This window comes from Pipra filicauda, unplaced genomic scaffold, assembly GCF_003945595.2.
Source record: "Pipra filicauda isolate LSUMZ 115617 unplaced genomic scaffold, ASM394559v2 scaffold52_size3558583_pilon, whole genome shotgun sequence".
Taxonomy (NCBI): Eukaryota; Metazoa; Chordata; class Aves; order Passeriformes; family Pipridae; genus Pipra; species Pipra filicauda.
In genome coordinates, this window is record NW_024104676.1 from 3080064 (window position 1) to 3095044 (window position 14981).

Here is a 14981-nt window from a genome sequence, read left to right on the forward strand (position 1 = left end):
CGGGGCTCGGCGCCCGCCCGCGTTGCCCGGGAACGAACCATTGTGGCCCCGGGGGGAGACGGGGCCGACACACGGCGCCCCGGGGGGCGGCAGCGGCACGTGGTGGCGCCATGGACTGGAGGTGGAGGGCGCGTACTTGGAATTCTAGTGCAGGAATGGCACCATTGCAGCGAGCCCGCTCTGGTAAAATAGACCTCCGAAGTCTATATTTCCAATCAGTTTGTAAATTAAATCTGCTTGTTCTCCTCACTTCCTCTTCCCTGGCCCAAATCCGGACCCTAATACGGGAATACAATGAAAATTAGGACTCTCTTAACTCCTGCTACCTTGAGCAGGTAACCTGCCCTCTGGTTTGCCTTACTAGCCACTCACGCCACTCATTCACCTTGCATGTAGGCCAGCATGCTACATGCTAGAGAACAGCAGGGGGAACACTTTTTTTTTTAGAAATAGCCGAAGTCAGTACACTCAAGCATGAAGAAGCACTGACTCTACTTAATTTAAAAAAATAAGAAAGAGCAGTCAGGGACACCCCAATTTTACACCTGGCTGAAAATTTCTTCTGTGATTTGCACAAGGTGAGACATTAACTGCTGATCATTCAGTAATGACAAAGCAGCATGCTGCTTGTGAGAGTTCATGACAAAACCAGAAGAATTGCAGTAAAACAGCCTCAGTGTCTTAAAGCATCTCAAGTTCTTGAGTATCTAGTATTGTCTCTGCAAGACATCTGAAAATCCTCTAAATCCTTGCAGTGATTACTGTAATTCCCCAAACTTTCATAGCAGCATCTTATGATCACCTTCTTAAAGCAGTTTGAAAGCCAGTAACACCCTACATAGGGTACAAATGTATCAGGCATCAATATGTAATTTTCATGTAACTCCCAGTGACTTTTCTACCATATGAATTATCATTTTTTTTTACACCCAGCATGGTTAATTCAGGTAATTTTGCGAGTCATCTTTCCACACCAACCTCTCCAGGCCATTTGGGCAACTCCTGTCCCACCTACAGCAGATCTCCAACCCCTCTGTATCTGGCAGTATTTGTGCTCCAGACCTGGGAGGTTTTTTTTTCTCAAGAAACCATACCATGACCCACACAACAAGCAGTACCTTTGTGGGCCTTTCTGTGCCACAGAGCACTGAAAAACGGGCAGGACTGAAAACCCCCCTTTCACTAATGCCTCCAAGAACATCACATAAAGCTATTATTACAGCTATTATCTTTAAGACAAAATTCTGACTCTCCATGCTAGGACACAATGAGATTCAGAGGCACACAAGGCAAGTCCATAGTGCCAATACCCCATTTCTCTGACAGGGGAGCTCTTTTGAGTAATACAGACAAGCCTCTTTTTTCAGTTCGGTGCAAAGGTAACAGTCCTTTTTAAGACAGAGGTGCTATCAAATGAAAAGTCAATTAAAGGGTTCTTTGAAATCAATCATTTAAGAATTTGTGTTTGTAGGTGTTTATGTAGTATCAGGAATTCTGCATTTCGGTGAAGTATGTAAAAAAAGGTGACAATATTTTCTGGATAAGATCATTTATTTTAACAAATACATGAGTCTTTATGATGAACTGGAGGCTGCAACAGTTGCTCTCTTGGGCTTCGGTGTGGTTCCCTCACGGAATCCATTCCTGTAAACAGAAATACAGTTATCACTTTTTGAAAAGTTGATGCTTGCCCCAGGTTATTTTCTGACAGTGATGCTTTAGATCAAACTCATTACATTTTTTCAGCTTATCTCAGTACAGAATTCATACAGGCATTTGTTAAAAGAAACATCTTATTAACAATTGCCTTGAATAAGCAGCATGGTTTTCACTCTCTTCTGTTTAAGTAAATTTGATTTCTTTAAACAGGAAGATGTCATTAACTGAGTGAATGCTGCAAGACTGCACCAGGTACAGCACACCTGCTGAAGGCACACCTTACTTCATGCTCCTACCAAGCAATCCAGCCAAAGATGTCATGTTTCTGAATCACAAGTCTATTTCTTACAGGTGTCCTCTATGCCTCCAACCAGAGACTCGTCAGCCCCTATCTTGCTTTTGGATATGACATTTCTACTTCAGCAACACTCAGCAGAAAGCAAGCTACAGTTGCATAGTGGAAAGTATTTTATGGCTGCTACTGGGAAAGACTGTGCTAACCAAAAGAAATGAACTGACCATTCAACGCCACCCCAAACTGAGACTTAAAATCTCCTATATTTTGCTATTAAATCCAATTTATATTTTATGACAACAGTCCTGAATTACTTAGTATTTTTCATACAGCTTTCTTGTTCATTAGACCAGAAGGCAGAGTTCAATTTTAGAACATGGTGGTCACACAAAAGAAATTCTTAACAACAGTATAAAACTCCTACCACTACCTCCTAAGTACAACTTGAAAGCTTTGTAACAAGTTTTAGAAACCCGTAACTCAGAATCTGATGTAACACCTACTTACTGCTAACTGAACTCTAAATAAAAAGAGGCTCCCAAAGTTATTCCTGTCCTGAATTTTTTTTGTGGGCAAGTGGGGACTGGAATGATTTCAAGATTTGTCTCTTTTATTACAATCACCTCTGTGTTCTGTGCTATATTTACTTAACAGAAACATCAGAACTTTATACACCCCCTTGTCTTACCAAAGACTGAGGGATATGAAGCATCATTTCATGATATATTTAAGAAGATCGTACCACATTAAGTGATACTAAGAAAAAATAAATCAAAATGTTAACTTTGAATGACAAATTTTATAATCAAGTGATGTCCACGCAGGATTTCACACCATGCTACTGTGTAATAAAACGTCATACCTGAATCGGCGGTAGACCTTTTTAAGGTGCCTCATGCGGCCTGTACCAGTGGTGTTTCGTCTTTTAGCCTTTGCACTCCAGTTATCTAAAACATGTAAGTTACTATTATTCATTTGCACCAAATAATTAAGCTGCACATTAAATTTTTATGACACATTCATTCAAGCTAACAAAAAAATTATAGTTCAAGTCAGTTTCTATGCAGCAATACTACACTAGAACATAGTTAAGTCACCATTAATTTGGAAAAAGCTCCAAACACAAAAAGTGTCACAATATCCCTCCTTGGCTGGAAAAAAAAGTCAGACTACTGAAGGAGACAAAGAAACAAGTGTTTTTTAAACCTGAAGACAGGTAAAAGTTTGTTACTTACACTTTCTCTTACGCTTGGCAGGGTAACCACATTTCCCACAAGTTGATTTTTGCAGATGGTACGCCTTGGACCCACATCGACGACACAAGGTGTGCGTCTTATTTCGCCGCTTACCAAATGACGACGTTCCCTTCGTCTGAAAAGCATTTCAAGACACGGCACGTTGGAAACATCACTAATACTTCCAGGTCACGAAAACTAAAAGAACAACCCTTAAAAAAACATGCGAAAACCGACCAAGTTATATTAACAGCTCAGAGGCACGCTTAACTCCGAACCACAGCTCAGTTTCGCCTACAGGTTGCCTCCATTTTCAGGAACCGTGTTCCTTACGCCTTTCGCCGCCATTCCTTTGCGTCCCCGCCCCTGTGCTGAAGTGAAGCGGAGCCGTGGCGCGGTTACCTCGGCTCCCCCCTCCCCTCACCGACAAACAGCAAACCGCCCTCTCGTGACCACCCTCCCACCGCTGCCGCGCGGCTTCCCCGGCCACGGCGCCAACGCGTATGGAGAAAGGGTTCCCTGGGTGCCTAGGGCCCCGCACCGCACCACGGCCTCCCGCCCCGCACAGCAGCCGCGCCCGCCGCCAGCCCCCTGGCCCCGGCCCCGCCACCCGGCCGAGCGCCGCGGTGCCCCCGGCCCGGCCCGGCCCGGCCCGGCCCGGCGCGGATGGCGGCGGATGCCCCACGCCCGCTACCCCCGCTCACCATCTTTCCCGGCCGGCAGCACCGAAAAGACCGAGCCCCGCCCCGCTTCCGCCACGACAGCCTATTCCGGGGGCGGTGCCACCACTGTAACCCTTAAATCGCTGAAGCACATTGCGCAGCGCCCCGTCCAGGTGCCGCTTAAACGTTTGGAGGGGCTGCACTATCTTCCTGGGCAACCTATTCCTGTGCCTGACCCCCCCGGGCAGTGAAAATTTTTTTTCTAACGTCTAATCTGAATTTCTCGTGCCTCAGCTTGAGGCCATTGCCTCTTGTCCCCTCGCTGCAGGCACGGCAGAAGAGACAGACACCCCCCCTCACTACAGCCTCCTGTCGGCTAGTTATAGAGAGCGGTGAGGTCTAATGAGTGACTTTTAATGAGTGAAATTCAGGGGCAGGGTACTCTTGGCTGTAATAAATACTTCCAAAGTGAGTTGCCTTGAAAAATAGGCCCTCCTGTGCTCTCTGCTTGTCCCTGTCCTCCCCAGACCCCCCCACGGCAAGACACAGTCTGCCTGCAGTTGAAAGCATCGAAATGGTCATCAGGAGCACAACAAAGGGAAGGAGTCACAGCACCCAGCCGTCCAGAGTCCAAGAAGCTTTTGGACAATGCTCTCAGGCACATGGTGCTAGCAAAACCTCCTACGTTTTACTATTAAATCCAATCTACATTTTTATGACAGCAGACCCAAATTACTTAGTATTTTCATACAGCTTTCTTGTTCATTAGATTCTTGGGGATGGTCCTTTGCAGGGCCAGGAGTTGGACTTTGATGATCACTGTGAGTCCTTTCCAACTTAGAATATCCTGTGATTCTGTGAAAACCAGCTTTTGTTTAGGTGCTCCATTTAAATTCTCACATGCCTGCCTGCTATACATCTTCAGTAGGCTAACAATCTGTGTGCAATTTTATCTTAGAAGCGTTCATTTGAGGGAAATAACATGTACAGAGAGAAACTGAAGAAATTTGTGTGCATCTTATTACCAGATCATTATCTTGTCATCCCAAACAAAACCAGAAATTGATGGTAAAGTGAATTTATTTATCTTTGATTGTAGGATTATGTAACTTGTCTTACAGTACTTGATGAAAGTATGTCTTTATCTGTCAGGTTAGATCTCACTCCTGATTTACTAACAGTTTTTCCAAAGTATGGCTGTCTGGGCCTGCCAAAAGCCAACAAACTGTGAGGAAACCTCTGACAATGAATGAGCTGAACCCCTGTAACATGAGCTCTTTGTCCAGAAAAAAAGAGTCATCCCCTGGCACAGTGGCCAAGGCAGTAAAGCTGTGTCTGACTGCTACATTTTCACTGAAGGACAAACCATGTATGGTTGTCTCAAGGTTAATTTATCCTCACTTGTTTCTGAGCGTGGCCTCTTGCTGAATTCCTTTGGTGCTAATTTATGTGCTTAGCTTTTGACCTCTGCTAAGGCTGAGGGATAAGGAAAAAAGCCATTTTGCCTTCAGCAGCACTGCTTCCAGGCACAGAAAGATGTGGTCCAGGCTGTTCACTCAGCTCTTTCATTTTGGTTTGCAGTAGAACTGAGTCCTGCAATAGTTAAAGAAGAGAGAGTGGTTCCAAATGGTAAGTCATCCCATCTTACATTAGGTGTCTAAAGTAGAGAGAAAAAATTAATCTTAGGAGGAACCCTTCTTCCATGAATTCCGAGAGAGGCCTAGACAGCCCCTGTAGGCTAGGCACATAGGTGGCTGAAGTTAGGTAAAATAATTTTGCCATAACTAGACTCAAGTATTTTTATAGTATTTCTGTCTTCCTTGCCAAAAATCAAAAGAGAAACCTCAGTGTCCTATGAATGAAATGCCATTCAGAAAAAAAAATCCCACTTAAACAGTATGAATATATCCTACAGGCTGAACTGGAGTCATATTTCTCCAGCAGCTTTGCTGTATGGCTTTTAACTAGTACCTCCTTTCGTCTTTCTTTCTCACTAGATCTCAGAAATCTGGAAGATGCCATGAACATTGGACAGATGCCATGGCAACAGCCTCCAAAGGAAGTCTGTTGATTTGGCTGCCTGCAAGAATATGCTGCTAGAGGAATTATTCTTGTCCTTTGTAGGGTAAAAATGATCTTCTGTATTTACGTGTCTTCAAATCTGTTTGGAAAAAAGATTTTTGGTACCATCATGCAGTTGTCTTTAGTATTCAGGAAGACTGTATACTTTTAGGGTAGAGAATGGGCAGAGCTGTGGCCGACCCAGTATTATTCAGAAGCTCTTAGTCCCTGCAAATGTCTCTTAATACATTGCCCATAGTGAACTCCTGCCTGCTCAGAACCCACAGGCTTATGTACTGGCAGCTGCTAAAGTCTAAATTTAGCACTGACTAATTCACACTGCTTCTTTGTTGCATAGGAATTAGTCCAACATTTAGAAGGCGACATGTCTGGACGTCAGAACTGTCTTTTTGATGTAGGAAACAGTAGTCTGTCACTGCAGCCGGTACCCCATCACAGCTTCTGCACAAGGAGTTTGGTCCAGCAAGATTTGTTGGTGGGAGAAACCCTTTGTCACGCCAGCAAACAATGATCCTATTAATCATCTAGATTCGGATTTATCGAATGCTGTGCACCATGTTCTGCAGCCTGTCTGATCTGGGTGGGATTAAAAAACTGAAGTAAAAAATAGGTATGCCCTTAAAGATAAGCCTTAGAGATGAGTCTAGCTCAGGGACAGGGAAACCAAAACCAGGGCTGGCTAGACATTAAAGAGGAAGGTGTGTATGAGCACCAAATAACCTCAGTGGCATTTGTTTTGCTCAGGTTTAAAGTTATGCTACTACATCATGCCGTCACTGGAGTGCAGTTCAGCCAGACAGGCCCTGATGTGACCATGGTGAGATTTACTTCAAAAAAAGCAGAGTAGTAGTACTGGTTCTATGGAACTTGAGCACTGCTGAAAGGATTAGTGTGTGGCAAATGCACAACCAATATCAAAGCAAGTTCCATCTAATGTCTTTATATGGCATCACTCATTTGTGCACGTGTAGCATCCTTTGCACAAGCAGGGATGACTTAAAGGGATGGGAAGAGTGAAAATGCAAGCTTCACACATGTAAGCTTGAAGCTAGTCAGCACTTAATACCAATTATCTTCAGTGGTGCAGGCAAGCTGAAGTTTTTATCTCTTAGTGTGATCTCCTAGGTCAGTATCCCCTTGGATATTGGGCACTTTGACATGGGTAACATCTCAGGAATGCAGCACTAGAACTGAGGAATTCAAGGGCAACATTTTCATCAGGGTCGGTTTGGATGACTTTGTTTCTGGATATCATCTTGATTTGCAGAGGTAGATATATCGGTTGGAATTAGTGGGGAAGAGACTACACTGATTATTTGTTACCAAGCAGGCACAAGAAACATAACATTATTTGTATAATGTCCAGATACTTTAGTTTGAAAACTTTCGTATGTGAATTTGGAACAGAAACATTGGTCACCACAAGATGACAGTATAGTTCAAGTAAAACTTTTTGTCTGAACAACTTGGTAAAAACTCTCTAAACAGTAACAGTACATTATCTTAATAAACTGAAAACAATATAATCTCATCAGTTCTTACATTTCTATGACAATAACAGAAAATATGAGCAAAAAACTATGCTTATGAAAAAGGCTGCTATATCCTGCTAAGAAGCTAATGAGCATAATAGAAAAGTCTTTCTATTTGTTTAAGATAAAAATGGATAGAAAAAATAAATAGTCATCACTAACTTCTGAAATTGCTTGTTAAAATACAGTAGAAGGAATTAAAACAAATATGAAACTAATTTTTTTAATTATTACTTTATAGCAGCCTTCCATTACCTGAAGGGGGCTTACAAGTAGGATGGATAGTTGCAGGGAGATCCTGGGTACTCCCCAATAGAAACACTACTGAAGTCTGTTGTTCCATCTAGCTAGGGGAACAGGAAGAGCATACCTCTGTACAGCAGAGGTCGCTACAAACCTGGGACACGCCCAGTGCGTACCACAGTGCAACAGCATAATTCAGAATTTTAAATTTTCCCTAGTTTTTGGTTAGTTGGCTCATTTTGCGTTCAGTTTGATTTTTTTTTTATTTGCTTTTTAAATGTAGCTTAGATACATTAAGCTTTTAATGTGCTTACATACATTACAGGTCTGTTGTGCATTGTTGCACCAAAGCACAATTCTTAGAGGGGGTTTCACTGCCTGGCCTCAAGCTCACAGAGGAGGTTGCATGGGCCTTTGGGCTGAGCACCAGACCGGGTGTGTGGGAGAAAGCCACAAGTTCCTTTATAAGGTGACAACCATTTTCTTCTCAGTTGTGTAATCACAAAATATTCTTGTCTTGTCAGTATTATTTTGATAAAAAACAATGTATATTAATCTCTTTTTGCTTGATATTGTTGTCTTAAACCTTTGTTGCATTATTCCTGCGCAAATGTACACAGAAACAGCTAGAACTGGAGAGGTACAAAAAACATTTGAGCCACCACTGTGTGGTTTTTAGTCTGCATCACACTCCAGTGGAAAGGCCCAGCTTCTAGACATTACATTGCAGTAGAAAATATTTTAGTGAGTTGTGAGGAAAATTTTTGTACCAGTACAAATTGCAAAGCACGGGACTTTGTTTTCCTTCAGATGGTTTCGGAGTTTCTGAGAAAAGACTGGTCAAATGTTTGCCTAAAATGGCTTAGGTGTAGTGGATATTGTAGTGGTAAGGCAAATAGTGTGGATGACCTTCTGAGGTTCCTTCCATCCATACTCTTGTCATGCTATGATTTTATAACAACCCTCTAAGTATAGAGACATAACTATCTCTTATCTTTATGACTGTTAGTTTCTCAGAAAAATGCATTTGACCAATTTTGTACTTGGAAAGAAAAGGTCAGATCTTCACAAATTGTGCCTTCAAATTGTTTTTGCTTTTCCTGTTATAATGGCTGGCCAAATAAATGCTATGGCCCCTTTCTTACAAGCCCACTGATAGGCCTGCATTTCAAACATCCGTCCTTCCTTAGAATGAGGTAAGTCTCTGACTTGCATTTTCAGAGTTATTCCAAAGTACATTCGACTCCAAAGATTTATTATTGAACAAGTGAAAAGGAAATGTCACCTACTCCTGTATGTATATATGTTTGTATCTCTCTGTGTAGACAGATACACATCGATGGTATGCACTTAGCTGTACTAGAAATGTTTTCTTTCCTTTATTTTTTCATAGAAATTATCGAAATCTTGTCTGAGTTACAGCAAGACATAGCCTATATCTAAGCCCAAGCATCGTGGATGAAATCTGCTAAATTGGAAGCCGAGTGTCTAAACTTTCAATGTCAGTTCTTTTATACTTCCAAATGTTCTGTATGACTGATACACAGGCAATATCTTTGGAAAAGAAATACAATATCAGCTGGTTGGGAAAAATCCAACTCCTTCCTGCAGAAATGTTGAAGGAAAAGTCTATATGAGAAGCTCAGGAAAGGAAGCCAACTTGAATTTAAAGTTATATTCAAACAGTTGGCTATCTTACCATCTAAATTTTCTCACTTTTTATGTGGAATTGCTTGCCTAGTTATGTCTCTGGCATCACATTCCCTTGTGTTATTCAGCTGTGCTCCAAGTGCATATGTGAATGACTTTATCTTTAGTAAAAGTATGATTTTACTAAATGTGAATGATTTTACTTATCACCAGCCATTCCTTAGGACATGACCTGATGTTCTTCTCCTGGAAATGTTGGAAAAATGCACATGCATGCCTTATTACACTGCCTTCTGTCTCCCAAGGTAGGCAGGTAATTCAGTTTTACAAGATCCATCCAGGTTTGGCACCTGTTAGTGTTAAAAGCACGGATACGGCATATACCTGGTACAGTACATTTTCAAACTTTTCGTGTATGTTGCAATTAGAAGTATCCAAGTGTGTGAATAAATGCAAAGCTGTGCATAAAATGTGCATTAGCTAAATATAAGGTGTCTGATTTTCTTTCAGAAATATGCATTTACTTCTCACTTACATTTACTGTTAGTAAGTTGCAAGTTTTACTTTAGATCTAACATTCAGGAAGAAATCCCATGTGTCTGCAGTAAAGTGGAAGGTCGAAGAAGAAAGCATTGAAGAAAACTGAGACACTCATGTTTAATCTGCAAACCAGTAAAATAAGCCTACTATGTTAGTTGCTTATATATTTGTTTACTTTATCTCATATCTTGCTTTAGGAGTCCTAAAGAATTTACATTTTTCTTGCTCTAGGACTACTGCACATGACTGCTTTCCCTGGTCACTTTGTCTCTTCTCTAGAAATAACAACGTAAGCTCACTTTAAAGCAGGAAAACCTGACACTTACATAGGTCTCTTTACCCTCTATGGAGTTGTGGGGTTTACCTTTAATATTCTGATATGAGACACAAACTGTAAGAAAAAAAGGCTTTGCAGTGGAACAGACAAATGCAAGTTCTATATTTACTTAAGATAAAGGCTTATTCCCTGAGTAAAGTAAGTTCACATTTCTTCATCAAAATCACTGTTGCATTTTATTATTTTCACTGGCTGAGAACCTTCCCTAAGTACAAATGAATTGCTAACAAAGGTCAGCTCAACTTTGTAGTTGCGAAGGCTATCTTCTGTTTATTCTGGAATATGTTTTCCCTGTATCAGGCATTTTCAGCTTTGCATTTACTGGAACTGAGGCATACTGGCTCCATCAGGGAATTCCCCTAACACCCATGCACAATTTCCCTCTTACACTACTTTGCTTTAACAAAAATAGAGGAAAAAACAGTGCCCAGCCTTATTTCTGTGTGCAAAGAGGACACAGAAAAGAAATGGAGCTTTATGAATGGCACTGATGCAGATGGTGGAGAGTATGGCAGTATGTACAGGTTTGGATTTGGTTTATCAGTGTAGTTAGTCCTTATTAACTAATTGCACAGTTTTCAGTTGAACTTGAACATATGTTAGGAAGAGATATAGCCTAAACAGTGTCTGCTCAAGAATGGAAAAGTGTCTGAGGGAATGTTGCACTCTGAAAAGGTCACAAAACTATGACAAGTCCAAGCCTACTCATGCTGTATTACTGTATTTTAACAGTAGAGTAAAATATGGTAATCCTTGCAGCAACTATATTGGTAATTTACCTTTTCTGCTCTATCTCTCAAGCATTTAACAAGTTTGTAATTCACCTCAGTCAAAACTGACCACCAGCCTTTCTCAGGGTACCTTTCTCATGGCTGATATGTGTTTTTACATGGAAGTATTTCCCTGCCCTGGTGCTGTGGTTTAAGCCCAGCTGGCAACTCAGCCCCACACAGCTGCTCACTCACCCTGCACCAGTGGGACCAGGGAGAGAATCAGAAAGGTAAAAGCTAGAAAGCTGGTGGGCTGACATAAAGACAGTTTAATAGGGAAAGCAAAAGCTGTGCACACAAGCAAAGAGAAACAAGGAATTCTTTCACAGCTATCCATAGTCAGTCAGGTATTGAGCCATTCCCAGAAGAGCAAGGCCCTATCACACATAATGGTAACTTGGGAAGACAAACCCCATCACTCTAAATGTCCTTCCCTTCCACCTTCTTCTCTCTGCTTCATATACATGACTGTGATGTCATGTGGTATCGAATATGCCTTTGGTCAGTTGGGTTCACCTGTCCTGGCCATTTCTCCTCCCTGTTTCTCGTGCATCCCCAAATTCCTCACCAGTGTGGCGGGACAAAAAGCAGAAAAGGCCTTTGTTCTGTGCAAGCATTAATAACAAAAACATCTCTATATTATCAACCCTGTGTTCAGGACAAATCCAAAACACAGCCCCATACCAGCTACTTTGAAGAAAGTTAACTCCACTCCAGCCAAAACCAGTACATCTGGCTTCATTACTGCCTCAGAAGACCAAACTCTTTTTTTTTTTTGATCATTTATAAAAATCTCAAAATCATTTGCAAGTTCTAAATGTCTGGACATTGCTGTTTCCTGAATGTTTTTCCCTAGCTATTAATTGTTCTACAAAGCCTCTGCCTGTATTAGAAACACCATACTTCTGAGCACTCTTATGACGGTCTTTCAACCAAATGAGCACAGAATAGGATGTCTTTTCAGGCTAATTGGGAACAACTGTGATCTCCAGAAACGAAGATTCATTCAGAGATGTTTAGTGGTATGATCTCCAGTACCAGATAAAAGCATTTCTGATTTAAATAACTCCAAATGAACCTTTTTCATCCTGATCAAAATTGGTATATAACAATAATTGCGTGGCTGGATAGGAAGAATTTGTCTGAGAATTTTATGTCTGGAAATAAAAAAGTACATAATTAATATGGCCACACTGACCTTGCACTTCAGTGCTGCTCCTTGTAACTGAGCTGCAAGTACAGACAGAAGCCATAATAACTCGCGAAAGGCCATCATGTCAGTTTTAAGAGCTTATAAGCTTTTTGTGAAAGAAATAACAAATGATGAGCACTTCTAAATTTCTCTGGAGCTCAGGTGAATCTCTGCAACTATATCATCCCTTTTTTATTACTGGTATATGTTTTCATCTATTGCAGTCTGATAGTGGTTATATGCATAGTCAGTCAAGAATGGGGGAGGGCAGAAGTCAATGCTGTGTCATTTCTGATTCTACAGCCTGTTGCATCTATTAAAGTTTGCAAAAGCTTGCTTTATTTGTTGAACTTTGTTTCCGTCTGGAAGCTATCTACAAAAGCATATCCCATAAAGTTTCTCAGTAGCAGTTAGGGTTAATTACTGACTTCTCAAGTAAGCTGAAAAAATTTTAATGAATTTCAGATAGTCCTAAAAATGTTGTAGTTCAAAAAGACATACTAATAAGATCTGTTTCTTTGAAGTCCTGCCTTCATTTTGTTCCTTAACTCTCCTTTATAGGAGAGGAATCTTTGTTCTGCTTATTGAAAAACATTTTTAAGGTTTTAATTTCAAGATACTTGGAAATTTTCAGAGGGAGACTGATAGACTTTGATGAAAGATTTTTGTTCAAGGTCTGCTTCAAGCATTTTAGCTTTCCAACTAGTTACAATAATAATTCTAGAATATATAATGCACATACACCACTGACTGAGAAAGAACCAGAAATATAAAAGCATGGGCAAGGTCACTAATGGCTGATGTTGGACATTCTGCTCACTCTACAGAGAAATAAGAAAGAGATGATATTTTAAAAAGCACCAAGACCTCAGGTTAAAAGAGATCTGGATTATCAATGTGAAATACTGTCTCAGGCAGTCATATAAAGCTGCTCATTAATTTATTTATCTGTAGAAATTAAATTCATAGTAAACAATGTAGAAAAATGCAAGAAAAAAAATCAAGAAAAACAAGTCATTGGATACTTGTGAAAAATTGGCCTTGTCCAGCTCTGAGGGTTAATTGCTTAGAACAGGCTCTGCATTCCTCCATGTGGTTTAACTTCTGAGACACTTCTTTATACGTTGTGTGTGGATTTGTGTCACTGCCAGAACAAATGCAATAACAGAATCACAGAATATGCTGAGTTGGAAGGAACCCACAAGGATCATCAAGTCCAACTCCTGCCCCTGCACAGGACCATCCCCAAGAGTCCCACCATGTGCCCCAGACTATTGTTCAAATACTTCTTGAACTCAGACAGGCTTGGTGCTGTGACCACTTCCCTGGGGAGCCTGTTCCAGTGCCCAACTACCCTCTGGGGGAAGAACCTTTTTCTAGTATCTAACATAGCCAGTTCCATGTGACTCTTCCTGTGTTAGCTTATATAAAGTGCTCAAATTATGACATCACCCCTCTGGTTCATAAAATTCACCTATTTTATGTGAGTGAGCCCTCTGTTGATACGCACGCAAGTGAGAGCTTATAGATCTGTTGTAGACACAGTACCTCTGCTTTTGCACACAGCTGGCAGATGAGCTCTCAGAAGAGCTTTTGCGGAAGACCTGAACCCTCTGAGCTCTTTGGGCAAGATTTTTAGCTTTAGAAGGACTCAAAGTGGACCTATGCTTGCTTCCACCCCTTGACGATGAAGACCACTGAAAATCTCACTCATATTTATTACCCATACTTTGTTTGCTGTCATCTCCAAAGGCACATGGTCTGAACCTAAGCAATTTTTATCAACCTGAAGGTGGAAGGTCTCAGGGAGGCAAGTATCAGTAATGGTAGAAATGAAAAATAAATATTCAACTTAAAATGAAAACCTAAATTAGGCCTGTATGGGGCAACTGATCACTAGATAACACAGCACATTTGTATGCCACCGTCCTGTCCAGGAGATTCCTGGGAGGCAGCGAGCAGTAGAGTGATTTATATCTTTTAGTCTAGCATAAGCAGCAACCAGAAGAATTTGTGCAAGGTGTTGGTTCGCTGACACTTGAGCAGATGCAGTGGCTGGCTGCATCTGCAAGCAGAAGATTCTCCCATTGCCTTCCTTCCTTTCCCACTTCTCACCTCTTTGGTCCCATATTTCTTCTGTGACTGTATGTTTTTACCTTCTCCACGGGTCTGTTGCTTACCAGGCCTTCCTGAGAGACATTCTAACTCAAAACCAGCACAAAACCACCAAGGGTTTTTGTTTGTTGTTCTTGCTTTTTTCTTCTTTTTTTTTCTTTCTGGGTTTATTTTCTGTCATTGTAGTAAATTAAACTGGCTCTCAGAGAGGACTGAAGTGTGCCAAAGCCAGCACCAGATGTGCAGAAGGAACATATGGCAGGGGATTGGGTGTAAAAGCAGGCAAAGATGTGGAAAAAAACAGAATAGTAATTCGACTTTTGGGGCAGAATCAAGCTGCTGAATTTCTTAGACCACATCTTGTGGTCTAAGATCAGACGATAATTCTAAAGAACAGTACTTATTTGTTTGACCTTTGTGTACATACAGCCTGAAATGTCTGTGCTTTAGACAAGTCTGACGTATTATCAATATACTGCTGAAGCTCTCTGAATTTTGAATACTAATAACATGAGCTCTTCTAGCCCAGTTCTTTCAAACCAGAACCCTCACAGCCCTTCATTGTTTGGTGTAGTTTCTGCAGCATACAGATTCCAGTATCTAAGGCAATATCCTTCTACAAGGTCTCCTGAGAGAGAATAATTTCCATTAAAGTTAGCACAGCAGTAA

The 14981-nt window shown here is 41.1% G+C and overlaps 1 protein-coding gene and 2 long non-coding RNA genes across 4 annotated transcripts; 2 read left to right on the top strand and 1 right to left on the bottom strand.

Annotated features, from left to right (window-relative positions):
• The first annotated feature begins 30 nt into the window (after positions 1-30).
• LOC120324433 lies at positions 31-2501 on the top strand. Its single transcript, XR_005565739.1, has 2 exons — positions 31-183; positions 1870-2501. It is a non-coding gene; the product is annotated as an uncharacterized LOC120324433 (long non-coding RNA).
• Positions 1533-3985, bottom strand: RPL37 (ribosomal protein L37). Its single transcript, XM_027714594.2, has 4 exons — positions 3894-3985; positions 3190-3325; positions 2817-2901; positions 1533-1644 (listed from the first exon to the last, which is right to left on the bottom strand). Exons 1-4 carry the CDS (start codon positions 3894-3896, stop codon positions 1575-1577), a joined length of 294 nt encoding a protein of 97 aa, XP_027570395.1. The 5' UTR covers positions 3897-3985; the 3' UTR covers positions 1533-1574.
• LOC120324434 lies at positions 3858-9796 on the top strand. Of its 2 annotated transcripts, XR_005565741.1 has the most exons (5): positions 3858-4243; positions 5849-5976; positions 6678-6750; positions 8034-8177; positions 9102-9796. It is a non-coding gene; the product is annotated as an uncharacterized LOC120324434 (long non-coding RNA). The 2 variants fall into 2 exon arrangements; XR_005565740.1 differs by having other exon boundaries at positions 5849-6750.
• Positions 9797-14981: the final 5185 nt, after the last annotated feature.